This window comes from Bos indicus, chromosome 4 (assembly GCF_029378745.1).
Source record: "Bos indicus isolate NIAB-ARS_2022 breed Sahiwal x Tharparkar chromosome 4, NIAB-ARS_B.indTharparkar_mat_pri_1.0, whole genome shotgun sequence".
In the NCBI taxonomy this organism is placed as follows: domain Eukaryota; kingdom Metazoa; phylum Chordata; class Mammalia; order Artiodactyla; family Bovidae; genus Bos; species Bos indicus.
In genome coordinates this window covers 102,874,194-102,895,222 of record NC_091763.1, presented here as the reverse complement: position 1 = coordinate 102,895,222, position 21,029 = coordinate 102,874,194, and the positions used below count along the sequence as shown (strand labels likewise).

The following is a 21,029-nucleotide window of genomic DNA, read 5'->3' as shown; positions in this document are numbered from 1 at the left end:
AGTAAGCAGTATTCATGCAGCATTGATCTATCTGCGTAGCCCTTGCACTTTCCATTGTCATTATTATTCAGGCAGTTTTTAAAAAAATTGTACAGTGGATAGCAAACAATAAAAATATGTATTATTATATGTAAAATAATGTGTTACATATATATACTAATCTAGTTTGTTTATATATATATATGTATGGGGGTATATATATGTCTGTTTAACGTATAAATATGGCAAACAACATATCGCACTTTTCAGCCTTTGGATGAAGGGCTGAGTTCCAGGCAGTCTAGAAGTTGAGGGTTTTCTGTGCATCTCTTGCTTCTCCTGTTGCAGCTGGTGAATTATAGAGTGAGGATCCAGATGAGGGGTGGGAAGGGGCAGGGCAGGAGTCGGTAGGAGGCCTGCAGCCCCGGGGACCCAGGCAGGCAGATGACACAAGCAGACGGGCCTTTCTTCCTGTCACTTTTGCACCCTGGTTTTTTGTTTTCACTATCCTGGAGGAGGCCGCCTCTGCCTTCAGTATCAGTGACTTAATGGGACGCCCTTTGTGACATTTGCCGTTGGTTTGAAAGTTTGGGTTAGCAAGGCTGGCCTTATCTGGTAGAGCTAATTATCTCCTACTAGGCTCCATGCCTGTAATTTGAGTAGCTCCCTGGTGAAAGGTGCTGTCTGGCTGTGTTTGCATTATACAAAGGGTCAGCCTCCCTCCAGGCAGGGAAAGAAAGCCTGGGAACAGCCTGAATGCAGACAAGTGCCTCCTCGCTAAGAGACATCTTCATTCACAGAGTTAAGTATGTAATTTCTGATTACTTGGGATGAGTATTACTGAACATAAATGAATATAATTCAAATTGAGAGGAAATAGAAAGATTTGTGTCCCACTGCTGTGCATTCCTTCTATAAAATATCAACTACTACTCCTTACTGCTTTGCTCAACACTTTTTTACACTGAGGGGAAAACCTCTATATTTTTCACTTATGATTGAGGTTTCAAAACTCAGGCTTTTGTTTAGAAACAGTTTCTACATGCCCTCACTGCTTCTCTTGGCCTGTGTGTGTGTGCTCAGTCATGTCTTTTGCAACCCCTTGGACTGTAGCCCGCCAGGCTTCTCTGCCCATGGAATTTTCCAGGCAAGAATACTGGAGTGGGCAGCCATTTCCTTATCCAGGGGCTCTTCCAGACCCAGGGATGGAACCCATGTCTCTGGCATCTCCTGCATTGGCAGATGGATTCTTAACCACTAGCGCCACCCGGGAAGCCCCTCTTTTGGTGTTTGGCCACTTATTTTCGAGCAATGTTAGAGTAGCCCAGAGGGACTGTGGCTTAGAGGAGGGGCATCAGGGATCTTAGTGCATGTAACTGGAGAGTTCTTTTCATCTATTTGGCCCTTCTTAACCTCTCTCTTTGCCTTTTAAAAATAAAAGTTTATTGAGGCTATTTCTATTATAAAAGTAATACTGACTAGAGAAAATCCTCATTATAGAAAATACAAAAAAGCGGACAAAATGACCCATTACACCAAGATCCAGTCTCTTTTAACATTGTAACGTGTTTTTCTTTTTTCTATACATTTAAATGTCTTTCTTCTTTGCAGTTCTGACTAAAAAAAAACTTCATTGTGGTGAAATACATATAGCCATACAATTTACCTTTTTAACCATTTTTCAAGTGTTATCTGCATCTCTTTGTAAAGAGGGAACTAATTCCTTGAAGCAGCAGCTTTTTCTTCTCCTGACTCTTCAATGTCATTTTTTGCTGCATTAGAACTGAATAGCCAGCAGCATTCACCATTAACCAGTACTTGCTAGCAGGTCCACAGTCCCCCTGGTCTTTTGTTTTTTCGACGGTAAGTTGCCTTGGCAACTAAATTTATATCACTCTCACTCCAGATAAGCATGGATGTTCAGAGCTGTTAGCAGTGTTGTCCTCCACGTTCTGTAAATCGCCCCTGGCTGGCCAACCTCAGGCTCCTCTTACCCTTTACCCTGTCTTACTGAAGACTTTGAAACACCTTTAGACAAAACAGGATCATCCGGGACACAAAGTGTCATAATGATTTTCTTATCTTCCCTACAGATATCTGTAATTATTACTGAGGTTGAAGGAGATACTACTTAACCCAGACAGTTTAGGCTCAAAGAGTGACATTTCAAATATTCTGCCATGGAGTTGTGGATGTGTTTTTGGTCTGGTACCCATCTAAGGGTCCTTTAGGAAATAATCCATAATTGTGAAGGTTTGCTGTTTTCTTATGGTGATGGTGTTTATTAATTCTGCTCTCCCTGTGTTCCAGGGCCAGCACCCAGCTCAGGGAACGAGCAGCACTCATCAGCCTCCATCTTCGAGCACGTGGACAGGATCTCCCGCTCCTCGGAGGCCAGTCGGCGGGTCCCCAGTAAGATCCAGCTGATTGCCATGCAGCCCATCCCAGCTCCTCCGGCTCCGCACCCCATCCTGGCTGACCGTGTGGCAGAAACCAACAAAATTAACAAAGAGGTATTTGGTTTTATGGAAAAGTACAGTATTAAAAAAAAACAAAACACCCTTAGATTCTGATTTGGTCACTGCTTAAAAATGAGTGAAAGTTAGTGTTAAAAGGTTGCTAATGATATGAGCTGCTCACGTGTGTGCATGCTAAGTTGCTTCAGTTGTGTCCAGCTCTTTGGGATCCTATGGACTATAGCCCACCAGGCTCCTCTGTCCATGGGATTCTCCAGGAAAGAATAATGGAGTGAACTGCCATGCCCTCCTCCAGGGGATCTACCTGACCCAGAATTGTGTCTCTTATGTCTTGTCATTGGCAAGTGAATTCTTTACCAGTAGTGCCACCTGAGAAGTCCCATGAGCTGCTCATAACTATTCTTAATTTTAAATCTGCTACTCAATATTTTTAGGTCAGTTACTGATCGTGGACACTAGTGGGCACATTTGGAGATATGCAGATTAAAGACCAGGGCCGGCTATCCTTAGAAAGTCTGCCTTAGCCCGTGGCTGGGGTTTGGAATTAGATTTTGGAAAGATCCCCACCATTTCCAGAATGGAGTGGCTCACTGTACCTAAACTGTTTTTGTACAAACAGCATGATTTATGCTGAACAGCTCTTCCTGGAGTCTGGAATTTGGTACATGCTAGGCACAGGGTGCCTATGTGAGCAGTCTCCAGTAAAGACCCTGTGAGCCCCGAGTATCTAATACACTTCCCTCGTAGACGTTTCACATGTGTTGTCGCAGGTCATTGCTGGGGGAATTCAGCACACCCCACATGACTTTACCGGGGAAGGACTCCTGGAAGCTTGCGCCTGGGTCCTCCAGACCTCACCCTGTGTGCCATTCCCCTATGCTGGTTTTGCTTTGTAGCCTTTTGCTGCAATAAATTGGACTGAATGCTGAGTCCTGAGGGTTCTCGCAGTGAATCACTGAACGCTGAGTAATCTTGGGACCACGGTAGATTCTGTGAACTCTGATAGGGCTGCTCTGGCCTCAAGATCTAAATCATGATTGGTAAAATACCCTATCCTAGTGACTCCTGGAAGAGTGAGTTAGATCTGCTTTCCTCCTAAGATTCTGGAATCAGAAGCCCAGCTCAAGTCACTGTTAAGTTGAACTTGAGAAGTTTGACCTGGGCTGGACCATGAGTGCAGGGAAAAGTATTTAGGGCTACACACATCACAGCATCATGGCTGTCAGTTTCCTGCCTCTAAGGAATACCTGCTGCTCTTGTGAGTTCTGCTAGGTGAAGTAGTAATTGGTACAACTGAATCCTTAAAGTGGATTATCTTACAGAAGTCTTATCAAGAGTTCTTACACTTTCTCTTCTTCATTGGCTCCTTGCCAAGGTCGTGACCACGAGAACGTGTGTCATGGGTTCAAGGTGGCACGTGCTGTCCCTTCTCACCAATGCTTGGGAGCCCTGGGGTTGCTCACATGACCCCCATCCTAGCGTAGACCTGTTTCCATCAGTCCAGTGTTGCAGGTATCTCACACCAGCCGTGAGTAAACGCTCTCGAGTGGGTTCTCTGTGTGATCGAAAGAAAAAAGAGAATGAGTTCACCAGTCTGAGGCCTCACCACTGGAAAGCATTCATCTCCACTTTGTTCTTTTACTATCTTTTACAAATGTATTTGATGGATACATATGGTATGGGAAACATATATACTGATTATGAAGCATAAAATGAAAAACCAACTTAAGAACAAGAGCGTTATCAGTTCTGGTGGACCTACCTGTATGGTAGATACAGACATCTCAATGGAAATGTTTTCTTCATAGGAGATTCTGGTGCAGATTCCTAGCATATCTTAGTCCTCCTGTGAGACCTCGCGTATTTTAAAGAACAGTTAGATCCTGAAAGAGTTAGAGGGGCTTCCTGAACTCTCCTGCTGGGAAGTTTGTCGAGACTCTCATCTAGCTGACCCTCCTCAGTCTCAAGGAAGACATGGCTTCTGGTCTGCAGTGGTGTGGCGGACCATGTCCGGTCTTGGACAGCGTCCTGTTGTCTCTTCTGGTTGGAGTCTTATCTTGGTTTCCCTTTTTTCCCTCTGTCTCCCTCCATCTCACTTGGTGTTAAGTTCTCTGAAGCAGGGCTAAGGGCTTAGAAAATGAGGTGATGTACATTGATGAAGGCAGGGATTCCCTATTCTCCACCACAGCCCAACAGACTGGCTGCTCCCAGAGTCATGGCCTCCTTCCCCTAGACCTGTATCTGCATTCCTGTTTCTGGCCCTCACCCTCTGTCCACTACCCTTCCTCCCCGACTCTTCCAGACCTAGTTCGCGCCCCATGGAGCCAGGAGGATGTGTTTCCATACCTGTTGATGTTCTTCATTGAGGAGAGGGGTCTCCTGTCATGGGGCTTGTTTCGGTAACACTGAAACATCATTAGTAAATGGCTATTTTGTTGTATAGTGCAAATATCGTCTTTGAACTGTCTTAATTTAAAAACGTATTAAGTAATGATACTATTGGGTATGGAAAATATTTACTCTTTTCTTAGGAAGAATTACATCTAGGAATCACTGCCCCTCAGGATCTTCAAAGTTGCTACTGGACGATTTCCTGGGTTTGAGTACTTTTGGCCTTCCCAGGTCACGCAGTGGTACAGAATCCGCCTGTCAGTGCAGGAGATGCAAGAGGCATGGGTTCGATCCCCGGGTCGGAAAAAATCCCCTGGAGGAGGAAATAGCAACCCACTTCAGTATTCTTGCCTGAAAAAAAATCCCATGGACAGAGGAGCCTGGTGAGCTGCAGTCCATGGGGTTGCAGAGTCAAATATGACTGAGCGAGTACCAAGGCTTCTCCCCTCACATGCACAACGTGGAGGGTGGGGACGCAGTTCGGGGATGGTGGCAGGCTCTCCGCGCCCGGTGTGGGTGTGTTTGCCCCTGTCGCCCCTTTAGTGCCTCTTGGGAGCCTAGGACAGGTGTGGGGGCGGGGGGTGGGGTCGGAGAGAGGGCCGGGGAGAGACACAAGATGCCTCTGGACTACTTTGTGCGCGGATCCCTGGAAACATGCAAACAGTCGGCTCGTCTCGCTCCCCAGATCCAGACGGCACTGCGGCACAAATCTGAGATCGAGCACCATCGCAACAAGATCCGGCTGCGCGCCAAGCGCCGCGGGCACTATGAGTTCCCGGTGCTGGACGAACTGTCGTCGGGCGACACGCGGGAGCGGCACCGCGTGTACCGCAGGGCGCAGATGCAGATCGACAAGATCCTGGACCCCACGGCCAGCGTGCCCTCCGTGTTCATCGAGCCCAGGAAGAGGTGGGCGTGCTGCCGGTGGCGGGGAACCCTGTGGAAGACTCCGGGCGGCAGGAAGGGGGCGACCCCGCCTGGCGATCACCTGTGGGGAAGGCCGCTTCCACCTCTGTTATCCCAGGAGTCGCCATTTCTGGGTTTCTTGTCTCCTAGAATTCAGCTTTCTGGGAGCCCCTTCCTTCTCAGACGCTGAGCCCTGGCTCCCCCTCCCCCCGTCCTCATCCTGCCCTCATCCCCAGTGTCCTCACCACCTCCTGTGCTTGGTAGATGCTCATTTCTTTTCCCGCTGCTGCCCTCAGCCTCTGTCTTCTTTGTCTCTCAGACCCCTGCCCCTTAAGGGAGAGGCGTTTTCTGTAAGGTCAGCTCTCATTTGTGTCTTGCTCGGCTCACCCCTGTGCTGGCTCGGGCTGCCTGCAGGTGGACCCCGTGCTCCTGTACCTGGTGGGGCCTCGAGTCTCTACCCAGCTGCTCCCCACCGAGGGGCCTGTCGCCCTACAAGGCGCTAGCCTCATTGCCCTCCAGACATTGATCTACATTCCCATTTCTGGCCCTGGGCAAGATCCCAGCTGCAGCTCACACTCTCTCCACCTCTCCTGATTTATTATTTTTGTTGGATAAATTGGGCATACCCAAAGCTTCTTATACCTTTTCAAGACCTAGATCAGGTCCCAGTAGCCAGCGATGATGTTATTCTGTATTGTTCTCTGTGTTAGTATTGTCTGCCCAGGTGGACTGTGTCTTTCTTAGAGCAGAGACTGTGTCTTACACGTTGTTTATATCCGGTGAGGTGTTTCATACAGTGGCCAGCAGGTCCTAGGTAAAATCCTTAGCCTTTAGTTCATGAACCAGGGCAGGAAAGTAATTTCCTATGAAGATAATGTCTTTTTCTCCTGGCAGCTCCAGGATAAAACGTTCCCCTAAGCCACGCCGGAAACACCAGGTCAACGGCTGCCCCGGAGATGCTGAGAAGGACAGACTTATCACCACAGACAGTGACGGCACGTACAAAAGGCCACCTGGCGTCCACAACTCTGCCTATATTGGTTGCCCGGTGCGTAACGCTGACCCTTGCATCTGGTGGCCATCTGGAGATGAGTGAGCAGTGCCAGCTGCGGCCACGTGTGGTGTTGATGCTCCGGGGCCAGCTGGGTCGTGCGGCACATGTGGGTGCGGGCAGGGATGGGCCGCTCATTTGTGGAGAAACTTGAGTCCTGGGGACCAGGGGGCTGCTGGGGGCGCCCTCTGGAAACATGCTCAGTGCTTTTTTTTCCTCTGTGCAAGCCCTGTCTTCTTGGGCTTCAGGATGGGCACTTTTGGGGATTCACTGGAAAACAGAAATGTCCAGAAAGTTTTTTTTCCCCTTCCCCTGGTTGAGGGAACTGTTTGGATTTCTCGGTGGTAGGAGTGATATTTAGGGTTTTGTGCCCCCTTCTGTTCTTGGAGTGCTAAGATGTTCCCTCTATATGTGTGTGTTTGTGTGTGTATATATATATGTGTATGTATGTATGGCTTCCCAGTGGTTCAGCTTGTAAAGAATCCACCTGCAGTGCAGGAGATGCAGGTTCAATGCCTGGACTGGGAATATACCCTGGATAAAGGAAGTAGCAACCCACTCCAGTATTCCTGCTGGAAAATCGCAATCCATGGGGTTGCAAATGAGTTGGACACGACTGAATGACTAAACAACAATGTGTATATATATATATATTTCTAATTTTAATGGAAGAAAGAGCTTAATGGAAATTAAGAAATAGGGGCTTAATTTTTTTGGAAGGAAAAGCACGTGTTGAAGCAGATGTTGACAACATTAAGACACATACAGACCCCACTAAGTAGGGAGGAAAGGGCTAGCCTCCCCAACAGACCATGAGAAATACATATATAAAAACACTCCAAGACGGAGAGGAGCCCCAGATACCCAGGTGTCTTCTTGTTAATCCGTTTTTATCCAATGTGTCTGGCAGCACTGGGACACACAGTGGATGTCTGTGACCCTGTGCCAAGGTGCAGCCCCGACAGAGCTATCTTTGTTAAAGAAATGAGCGAAAAACACACTCTCGGAAAAAGTTTGTGGTGTACGTGATCACTTCAGATAGAGCTTATGTAACCAGTGTTTTATTTGAGTTTTATATTTTATCCCTCAAATTACACACATATCTAACATTGAGAGACACTAAGCATAATTACACATATGTGCCAAATGCCATACTGACATTGGGACTAAATATAATTGCATCATGATCATCTGAGAGATGATCCCAGGCTTCTTTCCCCAGGCTTTTCCTTGGAATCTTATTGTGATTCTGGTGTCCTAAGACTGTGCCTTCCTAACTGGCTTGTGAGGGTTGATATAACTCCCGAGGGCCGGAAGGTCTACAAATTAGGCTCCCTTGCTCCTCAGCAGGATGAATGAATGAGTCCTTTCTGAAGGCTGTGAATAAATTCCTCTGGTTGGGGAACCAGCATTGGCAGTTCTCACAGTAGATGGCGATCTTGAGCTGCCTCTGTGTTTTTGGACCGGCGTCTGGGTGTCTGTGGTGTCTGGCTTGATCCAGGAAGGGATGTCTCCTTGGCTCCCCAGGATGGTCCCTTGGAGCTTTTGTTTTTGTCTAATCCGGGATCTCAGAGACCGTGTTGTGTGAAACTAAAGAATAGATTAGTTTGCTGGGAGAAATATCAATGACCTCAGATATGCAGATGACACCACCCTTATGGCAGAAAGCAAAGAACTAAAGAGCTTCTTGATGAATGTGAAAGAAGAGAGTGAAAAAGTTGGCTTAAAGCTCAACATTCAGAAAACTAAGATCGAGGCATCTGGTCCCATCACTTCATAGCAAATAGATGGGGAAACAGTGACAGACTTTATTTTTGGGGGCTCCAAGATCACTGCAGATGGTTAATGCAGCCATGAAATTAAAAGACTCTTGCTCCTTGGAAGAAAAGTTATGATCAACCTAGACAGCTTATTAAAAAGCAGAGACATTACTTTGCCAACAAAAGTCCGTCTAGTCAAAGCTATGGTTTTTCCAGTAGTCATGTATGGATGTGAGAGTTGGACTATAAAGAAAGCTGAGTGCCAAAGAATTGATGCTTTTGAATTGTGGTGTTGAAGACTCTTGAGAGTCCCTTGGACTGCAAGGAGATCCAACCAGTCCATCCTAAAAGAGATTAGTCCTGAATATTCATTGGAAGGACTGATGCTGAAGCTGAAACTCCAGTACTTTGGCCACCTGATGTGAAGAACTTACTCATTTGCAAAGACCCTGATGCTGGGAAAGATTGAAGGCAGGAGGAGAAGGGGACGACAGAGGATGAGATGGCTGGATGGCATCACTGACTCAATGGACATGAGTCTGAGTGAACTCCGGGAGTTGGTGATGGACAGGGAGGCCTGGCGTGCTGCGGTTCATGGGGTCGCAAAGAGTCGGACACGACTGAGCGACTGAAGTGAACTGAACCTGTCCTCCCCTTCCTGTCTTGATCCTAAATCAGGCTTCTTTCATGGTGGCCCAGACCATCCTTCTTCTCTTTGCTTTTTTTCTTAGCAGAAACTGCAGAGTTTCCTCCCTCAGCTGGAGGGAAGAAGCTCTTCCCTGGTGAGTACCACCTCAATCAGCTGCTTCGTCCCAAATGGCTCCAATTTGCAGAGGTACCCTAAGAAGACATTCTTCCTTACATGGACTTTTTACTTTCTCTCCTTAAAATTCTGAAATGTATACTTTCTTTTTTATTTTAATACTTATATTGTATGATTTTATTTTAATTTTTATTTTATATTGGAGTGTTGTTAATTTCGGGCTTCCCAGGTGGCATAGTGTAAAAAATCTGCCTGCCAGGGTAGGAAATGCAGATTCAATCGCTGGGTCAGGAAGATTCCCTATAAAAGGAAATGGTTACCCACTCCAGTATTCCTGCCTGGAGAAGCCCATGGACAGAAGAGCTTGGAGGGCTACAGACCATGGGGTCATAAAAGAGTGGGACCAAGCTGAGCACACACACACACAGTTGATTTACAGTGTGTGTTTCAGGTGTACAGTAAAGTGATTCAGTTACACATACATCTTTTCTTTTTCAGATTCTTTTCCAATATAGGTTATTACAGAATATTGAGTAGAGTTCCTTGTACTTGTTTATTATGTAATTTATATGTGTGTGTGCTCAGTTGCCTCTGACTCTTTGGAGACCCCATGTACTATAGCCTACCAGGCTCCTCTGACCACGGAATTTTCCAGGCAAGAGTACTGGAGTAGGTTGCCATTTCCTACTCTATGGATTAATTTTCCATGCCTAGGATTCAAACCCTATCTCTTGTGTCTCCTGCATTGGCAGGCAGATTCTTTACCACTGAGTCACCTGGGAAGCCCATTTTATATATAGTAGGGTGTATATGTTAATCCCAACCTCTTAATTTATCCCTCCCCCAGCCTACCTTTCTCCTTTGATAAAGCCATAAGTTTGTTTTCTAAGTCTGCGAGTCTGATGAAATGTATACTTTCAAAGATAATGCCTTTTTGAGCACTCACCTTTTTATAGGTAGTATTTCATCTTGAAGGTTATACCACGCATACATGCTTTTGAACTGTCTTGAATTTTGTGCTTTCCCCTCAAAATATCTTCTTGCGAGCTTTCTTCTCTTGAAGTAAAAGAAATATTCCTGGATTTCTCGTAAATAGGGTTACCATTATAAATCAGGATTCAGCAAACTATGACCCTCAGGCCAAACCCAGCCTACTGCTGGCTTTTGTAAAGTCTTATTGGAACACAGCCACACCCATCATTTTTGTGTTATCTATGACTGCTTTTGCTAAGGTGGCAGAGCTGAGTAGTTATATGGCTCACAAAGCCTAGAATATTTACTTTCTGGCCCTTTATGGAAGTTTGTCAACCCCAATATAATTTATTTTCCAAGTCACACCCTTGTGAGGATGACAGTAGATGGTTTTACTTATCCTAGGATAACAAGCATGAACCGAGATTGTCCTGGACCAACCATAGGACATGATCACTCTCTTATAATATGAAGGGTTGCAGAGAGGCACCAGAATACATCATAAAAATACCTTGTTTTTTTTTTTTTTTAACTAAAGGTAAAAAAGTTCTCATATATTTCTGGGGAGTGATAGGTGAACATTATTTGTGCCAAGGAAACAAACTAAATGTCAAAGTCATCAAACTTGGATTCAAGAGAATGGAATTCAAATTCCAACTCCTGAGTATCCTAGGTAGATCTCAACTTCTGTTGATTATAGTACCATCTGTTAAGTTCCATCTACATGTGAAACACTGTGCTGGATGTTGGGACACAGGAATAAATAAAATAAATAAAACCTCCTCTTGGCCTGCAGGTTGCTGAGAGTCTAGTCTGTGAATTTGGGGGGTGGGGGCAGCAGGAAGGCCAGAGAGCAGGAAGCTCTCACATCATAGCTCTATGGCTCTTTGCCTTCATGGCAGGATTCATGGGACCAATGAGACTCCAAGGGAACCTAACTTCACACCTTTGCAACAGGTCTCTCTTGCTATAGAAGTTACACCTTTTTTAAAGTTACACCCACTGATGCTGAGATTGGCAGTGCCTGTAGGGGACTCTATTTGGGCGACTCTCCTCAAATGTATATAGGGTTTGTCCCCCATTTAAATTTCAGTTTGCGCTGTAGCCACAGTGCTCGTTTCCTTGCGGTGCAGTTATTGAAAACCACCACCAGAAACATTGCTTCCGGTTTTAGAGAGACCCTCTTAATTACCAGTAGGACGTTTCTACGGATATACTTTTCTTTCTCGCCATGGGGTGTTGGGTTGGTGGCCCTCTACTCACCACATTCTTCCTGATCTGCTCCTCAAGTAAACCAAAAGCAGAAGGCATGAGTGTGGGCCATTTTGTACCCTGTAAGGAGAGGATCACAGAGTCTTTCCAGTATTATGTCATAAGCCGGGGACCTTTGCAGCCCCAAATCCTTCCTCGATGACGAAGTCACTTAGTGGAACTTTACTAGAATATTGTAATTTTGGAGAAGTAGTCTTTCAGGACCCAGTGTGTATTGTAGGGACTGAGACCACCCACTTACAGTCGTGAAGGACAGAGCACCGGCCTATCTCAGGAGCAGTCTCTGCCCAACAGCACCTGTTTCGGTGGAGGACGAGGGCCCAGTCTGCCGAGAGAATCCAGAAATCTGAGTTTTCATAGGAAGTTTTCAGATTTTTAAAATATTGACTATTTTTTAAATACTGCGTGGGCCAAGCAAAATAGGTTTGTGAACTGTTGGTGGGTTTGCCAGTTCGTCTGTTTTCCTCTCTGTTTGGAATTACACAGCTGCTGCTCTTAAGTGTTTGATGCTGGTGTGAATAATAACTGATCCTCAGTGGACAGACCATAGTCATTAGGAAGTGCTTCAGACAGTTGACTAAAAGTAAGGATGTCACTCTGGAATAGAGATTTTCTTTGTAAGAGGTTCACTGATCCGAACAAATATGGGAATTCCTTTGGCCCTTCTGTGGGACGATCCAGCTAGCGAAGCTAAAACTGTGGACCTGTAGGGTAAGCAGAGAATTCCAGGAAAAGGTACCCACCCAAAAAGTGATAACAGAAGCAGAATTAATTTTCTTGGACTCCAAAATTACTGTGGACTGTGACTACAGCCATGAAATTAAAAGACACTTGATCCTTGGAAGAAAAGCTTTGACAAATGTAGACAGTGTATTAAAAAGCAGAGACGTCACTTTGCTGACGAAGGTGCGTATAATCCAAGCTTTGGTTTTTCCACTAGTCATGTATGGATGTGAGAGTTGGACCGTAAAGAAGGCTGGGTACTGAAGAATTGATGCTTTCGAATTGTGGTGCTGGAGAAGACTCTTGAGAGTCCCTTGAACTTCAAGGAGATCCAACCAGTTAATCCTAAAGGATTGAAGACTCCTAAGGAATATTAATTGGAAAGACTGATGCTGAAGCTGAAGCTCCAGTAATTTGGCCACCTGATGTAAAGAACTGACTAACTGGAAAAGATCCTGATGCTGGGAAAGATTGAAGGCAGGAGTAGAAGGCAGAGGATGAGATGGTTGGATGGCATCACTGACACAGTGGACATGATTTTGAGCAAGCTCCATGAGATAGTGAAGGACAAGAAAGCCCAGCATGCTGTAGTACGTGGAGTTGCAAAGAGTTGGACACGACTGAGCAATTGAACAACAACTTTGTCTTTGAGGACATGGGGTCACCAGCCCACTGAGTAGAACCTCTTCTCTTTTCAGTGTGTCAGTTGAAGTAATTGTAATTAAAAATTTTTAATTGTTACTTATGTCCCTGCCTCTTAGACAGTGGGTATAGAAGTAAAACTTTTCTTGTAGGCTCATGTTATCCAGGGACACCTCCTTTTTAAGAAAGTAGTTCCTGAACAAATAATTGATACTATTTACTGTTTATAAAGAGTTGCCACAATAAGTATTAAAATGGTTTATACACGCATAGTTGTAATATGGTGGTGACTTTGAATTCTTTTGGGTTGTATAGGGCTGTTCTTTTATTAATAGTCAATAGACTGCTTTAGTGGGGGGTTTCTGTATCTATGGAACATCAACTAGGTATTTTAGTATGTAAACTCTGACAGAGAAGGCAATGGCACCCCACTCCAGTACTTTTGCCTAGAAGATCCCATGGACGGAGGAACCCGGTAGGCTGCAGTCTATGGGGTTGATAGAGTCGGACATGACTGAGCGACTTCACTTTCACTTTTCACTTTCATGCATTGGAGAAGGAAATGGCAACCCACTCCAGTGCTCTTGCCTGGAGAATCCCAGGGACAGGGGAGCCTGGTGGGGTGCACAGAGTCGGACACGACTGAAGCGACTTAGCAGCAGCAGTATGTAAATTCTGACACATCGTTTTTGGTTGTTGGGGGCTCTCAGGAAAAATATGAACTTCCAGGTACTGAGATATCTTTCAGGGAGTTGATTGAGTTTTGCCTGACAAATGGTTGTTGAATATTTTTACTTTTTTTCTGATTTCAAACTTTTTGCCCCTATGAAAGGTAACACACATTCCTCGGCTGTGATTTGAAAAATTTTTATGGTAAACCCATTCCTCAATGGCAGTGAAAATGGTTAAAAATTCTGTCTTGGTCCTAGAATTTTGTTTTCCATAGAAGCTCGTGTCTGATTCTTTTTTTTTTTTTTAATACAATTGCTTTACAATGTTGGGTTTGTCTCCACTGTTCAGTGAAGTGAATCAGCAGTATGTATACATATATCCCCTCCCTCTTGGGTCTTTCTCCCACCCATGCCGCCCCTCTTGGTTGCCACAGGGCACCAAGCTGAGCTCCCTGTGCTCTATAGCAGCTTCCCACTGGCTCTCTCTATTACACATGATAGTGTGTAAGTGTCAGTGGTGTTCTCCCAGTTCATCCTACCCTCCCCTCCCCTGTATGTCCACGTCTGTTCTTTATCCCCTGCCCTGCAAATGGCTTCATCTGTACCATTTTCTAGATTCCATTTATATGCATTAGTATGCAATATTTGTTTTTCTCTTTCTGACTGACTTCCTTCTGTATGACAGACTCTAGGTCCACGCACATCTCTACAAATGACCCAGTTTCGTTCCTTTTTATGGCTGAGTAATGTGATTCTCCACTTTGCTGTTTCCCCTGCTGTAGTCTGATCCTGACCTCCCGGCTGATGTGCCCACGCCGTCGTCGGCGGAGCTGGGGAGGTATCCAGGCCTGCCCTTCCCAGCCTCCCAGTACATCCCGCCCCAGCCGTCCATCGAGGAGGCGCGCCAGACCATGCACTCCCTCCTGGACGATGCTTTTGCCCTGGTGGCCCCCAGCAGCCAGCCCCCGAACGCTGCGGCTGCAGGCCCTGGCGTCCCAGCCGGCCTGCCCGTGAACAGCACCCCTTCCCGGGAAGAGAGACGAGCCACCCAGTGGGGGTCCTTCTACAGCCCAGCTCAGACGGCCAACAACCCATGCAGTGTAAGTGTGGACCTTCTGGAATTCTCTCATGGGCAAGATGTTGTTTGCCTCATTTTCAGGATCCCTGCAATACCCTGATTGGATTCGACTGGAATCAAAGTTTGGATGATGAGTCTTAGTTTTTATTATCTTATAAGTTAATTCTCAATGTTGAAAACATTCTTTTGTGCAACTTGGACATTTCATGGAGATACCTTCCTGAATTTGCCTCCATGAAAGGTATGAAATTCATTGTCATAAAATATATGTGGAGTAACTGTCAAAATATATTCTCGTTTTTTTGTTTGTTTAGTTGTTCAGTCCTGTCTGACTCATGTGACCCCATGGACTGTAGCCCACCAGGCTCCTCTGTCCCTTGGATTTTCCAGGCAAGAATACTGGAGTGGGTTGCCATTTTCTACTCCAGGCAATCTTCCCAACCCAGGGATCAAACTCACATCTCCTCCAGCTCCTATATTGGCAGGCGGATTCTTTACCACAGGAAAGACATGGCTCGGTGGTAAAGAATCCATCTGCCAGTGCCGGAGACATGAGTTTGATCTCTGGTTCGGGAATGTCCCTTGGAGCAGGAAATGGCAACCCACTCCAGTATCCTTGCCTGGGAAATCCCATGGACAGAGGACCCTGGTGGGCTACAATCCGTGGGGTCGAGGAAGAATCAGACAGGACTTAGAGACTAACACAACAACTAGAAAATTTTCATTGATGTCTCCATAAAAGATATGGTCAAGAATGCCCTGGAGTCATTCAGCTTCTTTTTGTAGGCCGCCTGGGACTGAAGAGGAGTGGGGAGGCCCTGGGAGTGGAGGGACTGAAGAGGGGAGGGGAGGCCCTGGGAGTGGAGGGACTGAAGAGGGGAGGGGAGGCCCTGGGAGTGCAGGCATCTAGTCCACGAGGAGCCAAGCACAGTTGCTTTCAAACACCAGGTTTCCATCTCGGGAGCTGACATTTCAGTGCTTCATCTGTTTTTGTTATCCTTTATTTTTCATATTCGGTCAGTGCTTTCAAAGGTGCTTTCTCAAGTCATGGATAAGAAGTAAAACTCAAGGATAAAATATTAAACATTATCTTTTACTAATTTCAGATGATCAAACTGAAACATTTGACATTTTACAGTTTAAATTTCTTCTTCAAGGAATGTTTATCCAGGGTTCCTCTAGTTTTGTTAACTATATTAAGGTTCAATTGGGTGATCATAACATATGTTAAAAGAATTTTCAGCTCTGGAGACTTCCCTGGTTGTCTGGTGGTTAAGACTCCATCCTCTCAATTCAGGGGGCCCAAGTTTGATTCCCTGGTCAGGGAACTCGATCCCACATGCTGCAACTAAGACCTGGCACAGACAAATACGTCTTTTTTTTTTTTTTTTAAAGAAGAATTTTCATCTCTGAAATTGGTTTGGATTTTCAAAGTCGGCTCTTAGATAGTTTTTTACAAGGCATAGTGAGCATGTGTCTGAGGTATAGATCACAGCCACCATGCAGGAGAAAAATACAGTCTAACCTAGTCATTGTTGGTTTACGTATTAAAATGTAGATTGTTTCAACAGTAAATGTTAAACCATTTCATAATTATAGGTGGTATGTAATGATAAACTAATAGTTTATAATCTTTAAGCAAATGGATGATACACAACAAAACTCAGCAATGAAAATGAATTTGACCATATCCCCTGTCTATTTACTTTAAGCTTATCTGACTTGTTTATTCACTGAAGCACCTGCTTTGTGCTGAGCGCTCTGCAAGGTGTTGGGGCTATAGAAGTGTACAACCTGCAACTCCAGCTCCTGCATCCCAGTGGGCGTATGTGGACAGTGGAAACAGTAACTCAGTTCAGCATAGGGTGGGTGTCGGGCAGGAGGAGAGTATGTGGGAGGAGCCCCTGACGGAAAGTGTTGGGGAAGGAGTTTCTAGACAGAATGACATCTAAGTGGAAGTCTGAGGGTAATTAGTGGTTTCAGTTAAAGAAGAGTATTCCAGGTAGTGGGAAAGCTAGCAGAGACCCAGAAACAAAAGTATCTGGTACAAACACCTCTTCTGGACAAAATGGAGGAAAGGCTCAGGATTTATCTTCCCTCCAGAAACAAGTAAAATAACTGAACAAAATGTATGGGTTTTCACCACATTGGACTTGAGGCAACAAAGAAGAGGGATCATTGACAGATGAGTAGAACCCTACAGTCACCCCAGCTTCCCATCTTGAGAGAGTTTCTAGCTATGGTGCAGGGAGGAAGACTCCAGGGAGAACTCCGTGGTCTCCCTGAGTTGAGAAAATCGAGTGGTGAGTGTGGGGAGGAGAAGAGAGCTAGAGTTCACAACAGACAGTGCGGGAAAGCAGAGAGAAGCACACAGAGATGCTTCCAGAGGTTGCAGAAAATCTTCATTTGAGTTTTGATCAGTTTTAAGGTGTGAGGACACTACCCCAGATGAGGGAAAGAACCGCCCTAGGAGATTAAAGGGAACAATCCTCAGAGCTCACATAAGCATGGGAAAATGTTCCTGCTGTGGATTGAATTGTATTCTCCTAATATTTGTATGTTGAAGCATAAGCCCCCATGCACATGTATTGGAGACTGAGTCTTGAAGGAGGAAGTCAAAGTTAAATGAGGTCATACGGTTGCATCCCTGATCTGATAGAACTGGTACGCTTATAAAAAGAGGAAGAGACACTGGGGCTTGCTGTCTACCGTGTGAGGACACAGCAAGTAGGCAGCTGTCCACAAGCCAGGAGGAAAGCTCCTAGCGACAACTGAACCTGCTGGAAACTTGACTGTGGATTTTCCACCTCCAGAACTGTGAAAAAATAAATTTCTGTTTTTTAAGCCACCCAATCGGTGGTATTTTGTGATGGCGGCCTGAGATGACTAGTAGTTTTTTTTTTTTTGGTACACTGTAGAAGACCTCATAATTCACAGAGCATCAGTTAGAGTACTCAGAAGAGTTTTGCCTCAGTAGTGGGGCAAATAGCCCCAGGTTAAAGCTGCTCTCATTCTGCCTAACACAGAAAAAAGTAAGACCTGAAACTGAACAAAGCTCAGGAATATTTATATAGAAAACCAAAAATATACAGCATCCAACAAGGTAAACTGAATAATGTCTAGCATCCAATCAAAACTAAGCAGAGAAGCAAGAAAATGGTACAGCTAAGAGTCGGACACGACTCAGCGACTTCACTTTCACTTTTCACCTTCACGCACTGGAGATGGAAATGGCAACCCACTCCAGTGTTCTTGCCTGAAGAATCCCAGGGACGGGGGAGCCTGGTGGGGTCTATGGGGTCTGTGGGGTCACACAGAGTCTATGGGGTCGCACAGAGTTGGCATGACTGAAGTGACTTAGCAGCAGTAGCAGCAGAATAGCATTAGTAGACAGAGATATTAAAAGAATTATTATAATGGAGTTACAGAGATATTAAAAGAATTATTATAATGGAGTTTTGTATGTTTAGGAACCTAGAGGAAAGATTGAACACATTAATTAGAAGCATTGAAAAATTTAAAGGATACAGATCAAATTCAACCTTTTAAAAATATTAGTTTATTGATATTTATTTGGCTGCTCTGGGTCTTATTAAATAGTTGTGGCATGCAGGATCTGGGATCTTCGATGTTCATTGCGGCATATGGGATCTTTAGTTGTGGCAAGACTCTGAATTGCAGCATGTGGGATCCTGTTCCCTGACCAAGGATTGAACCCAGATTCCCTACGTTGGTTTCTGTTCTCACAGTAGAGAAAACAGAGTCATCTCTTGAGAATCAGAGAAGTGTGGCAAGGCAAGAGGGTTGAGGGAGAGTGGAAACATGAAATACTTATGGAGGAGAATGAGAGAAAGCAGACTAGGGACCTGGAAGTAATCACTTAGTCTTGAGGCTGCTGTTGAGACTGACGATCGTGAAATTATAGTGGCACAAATTAAAGTTTTGTAGTTTACCAGCATTCAGATACCCAGGTGTAGACAAGGAGAGAATAGCCAATCGGACTGATCCAGGACTGGGGCTTTATCAGGCATGTGTGGTGATAAGACAGCCGGGAAGAGATGTGCAGGTCAGAGGGTAGAGTTGAAGTGATGGCAGATCAGCACTGAAAGGGGAAATGGAGGAAGCTGAGCTTGATTAAATGTGCTAGAGCTTTGGAGACTCTTCCTCTCAAATCTATCCACTGTATTACACTGGTGGAGTCATCATCATCTCTCACCAAGATTATTGAAAGATTTCCTGACCACCTCCCTGCCTCTGGTTTTGAAAGTGGAATGTCAGGGTGGTGGCTGACAAGTAAAATGCTGTTTATTGGTTTTGAGGAGCTGAGAGGCTAACACAGTAGATGTATCTATGGGGGACAGGAGGACTTGAGTGAAGAGGGAGACCTTCCAGGAGCCTCTTGGGTTAGTCTCGTGTTTTCCAAAAGGAGGATTCTCATCTCACTTCCCAACCTACACTTGGCTGCTGGCATCCACATGTTGCTTCTTTCTGTTCCTTGAGTTGATCAGTGCAGAAATCTGTGGCCTAATTGCTCCCTACCTGATAGAAGATGTACGTGTCCTGTCCTCTGGGAAGCATAAATAGTTCTTGGCATTCACCCAATTTTTCGGAATCATTTTCCCCCTGAATAACCAGTGTCCATTTAATCTTCATATTCAATTCTTTCGTTCATGTCAGGGAAACTTCCTTTTGTTTCTGAAGCAGTTTTCTTTGTTGGATTGAAGATAACAATTATTTTTGTGTTGGCTCATCTCTGTCCCTTTTCTGTATCTCTCAGTTTATCTGCAGCTTTAGCTACGTTGTTCTTTTTTCTCTGCCTTCAGTTATGATTGAAGGCATTGATTTGATTATAAGTCATATCTATTGTTTTCCCTACTAGTTGATTATCCTTAGTGTTTTGATGGGAGTGGTAGCAATTTAATCTAGCGGAAAACCAGATCATTGGTTGTATTTGGGCATATCTAATATAACTTAAACATGCTTATAAATTGTTTGTAAAGTTATCGTTTGTTGCCAGGAAGAACCTGATCACCTTTTATTTGCTCCTTCTGACTATAGTAAAAACCACTGAAATGTGGATTTCAGGATGGTTTCAGTGAATGTTTATAGAGCATCTGATGACACTTTTATCCCTTTCTTGCCAGTGTGAAAGTGTTAGTTATGCACTGGTGAGTCAGGCCACTTGAGAGGTAGTATTTCTGCTTTCCTAGGTAAAGTTAACCTCCTTGGATTTGTCCTCCAAGTGGCAGGTGTGAATACCTGAGATTTTACTAGCGCTCCTTGCCATCTGGTTGCTTTACCTCAGGCCTCTCCCAGACTCCACCCATCATTTGTCTTTCTTGCTTTGTTGGCTTGTTTTATATGGAATAGAAAGAAAGAATGCATTAAAATGGGATTTTCATTCACCTAGATGATTGCAACCTTAAAATTCTCTTTGTCCTCCAGACTTTAATTTTTAACAAGTGTGACCCATGTAAAGGAAATGCCTGCCATCACTGGGGGCATGTAGTCCCCAGAGAAGGCAATGGCACCCCACTCTAGTACTCTTGCCTGGAAAATCCCATGGACGGAGGAGCCTGGTAGGCTGCAGTCCATGGGGCGCTAAGGGTCAAACACGACTGAGCGACTTCACTTTTGCTTTTCACTTTCATACATTGGAAAAGAAAATGGCAACCCACTCCAGTGTTCTTGCCTGGAGAATCCCAGGAACGGGGGAGCCTAGTGGGCTGCCGTCTATGGGGTTGCACAGAGTCAGACATGACTGAAGCAACAGCAGCAGCAGCAGTCTCTAGAAAAATAATACCCTTTTTCTGACTACAGTAGAGTAGAAATGCCTAGCACTGCAGTAATAGATCTGGTAAAGAGTGGTCAGCTACTTTGCATTGTTTTTCTTTTTAGTTTTTCACTTATTAGACCTTGTGAAATCCTGACAGATAAACTGGAAAGTCTTGACCTTTTTTTAAAATATTATTTTGCATATGAATATGTTTTTTTAAAAAGCCAAACCGTGTTGAAAGCACAGGGGCCATTTTATTCTGTAAAGAATAATCTTGATGCAGTCTCAGCTTTCTGTTTAATTATTTGGAAAATAAATTGACTCTCCTTTTCATCCTGTTCCTCTCTTCTTCCATAATCCCCTTTGGCTTATTTTACCTCAGTTGTGGAACTCTGAGGGGTTCTAAGTTTCTCTCCCTTTGCCAAGGGAAGGGAAGCAGTGAGGGTCAGAGGTGAAGTAATTTGAGTACAGTTTCAAGTCTAGTAATCCCTTGGAGACTCTATGAGGTGCAGAGATTGTTTTGTCCTTCTTGGCCTCAGGAAAGAGACAAGGGAAATAAGAGTGATTT

The 21,029-nt window shown here is 44.8% G+C and overlaps 1 protein-coding gene across 1 annotated transcript in view; it reads left to right on the top strand.

Moving 5' to 3' along the window:
* KIAA1549 (KIAA1549 ortholog) overlaps window positions 1-21,029 on the top strand; it is a 126,650-nt gene that overhangs the window by 86,459 nt on the left and 19,162 nt on the right. The window contains exons 15-18 of the mRNA XM_070787137.1: window positions 2,290-2,492; window positions 5,533-5,756; window positions 6,648-6,801; window positions 14,390-14,707. Coding sequence (XP_070643238.1) covers window positions 2,290-2,492; window positions 5,533-5,756; window positions 6,648-6,801; window positions 14,390-14,707 — 899 coding nt within the window. The remainder of the gene's footprint in view (window positions 1-2,289; window positions 2,493-5,532; window positions 5,757-6,647; window positions 6,802-14,389; window positions 14,708-21,029) is intronic.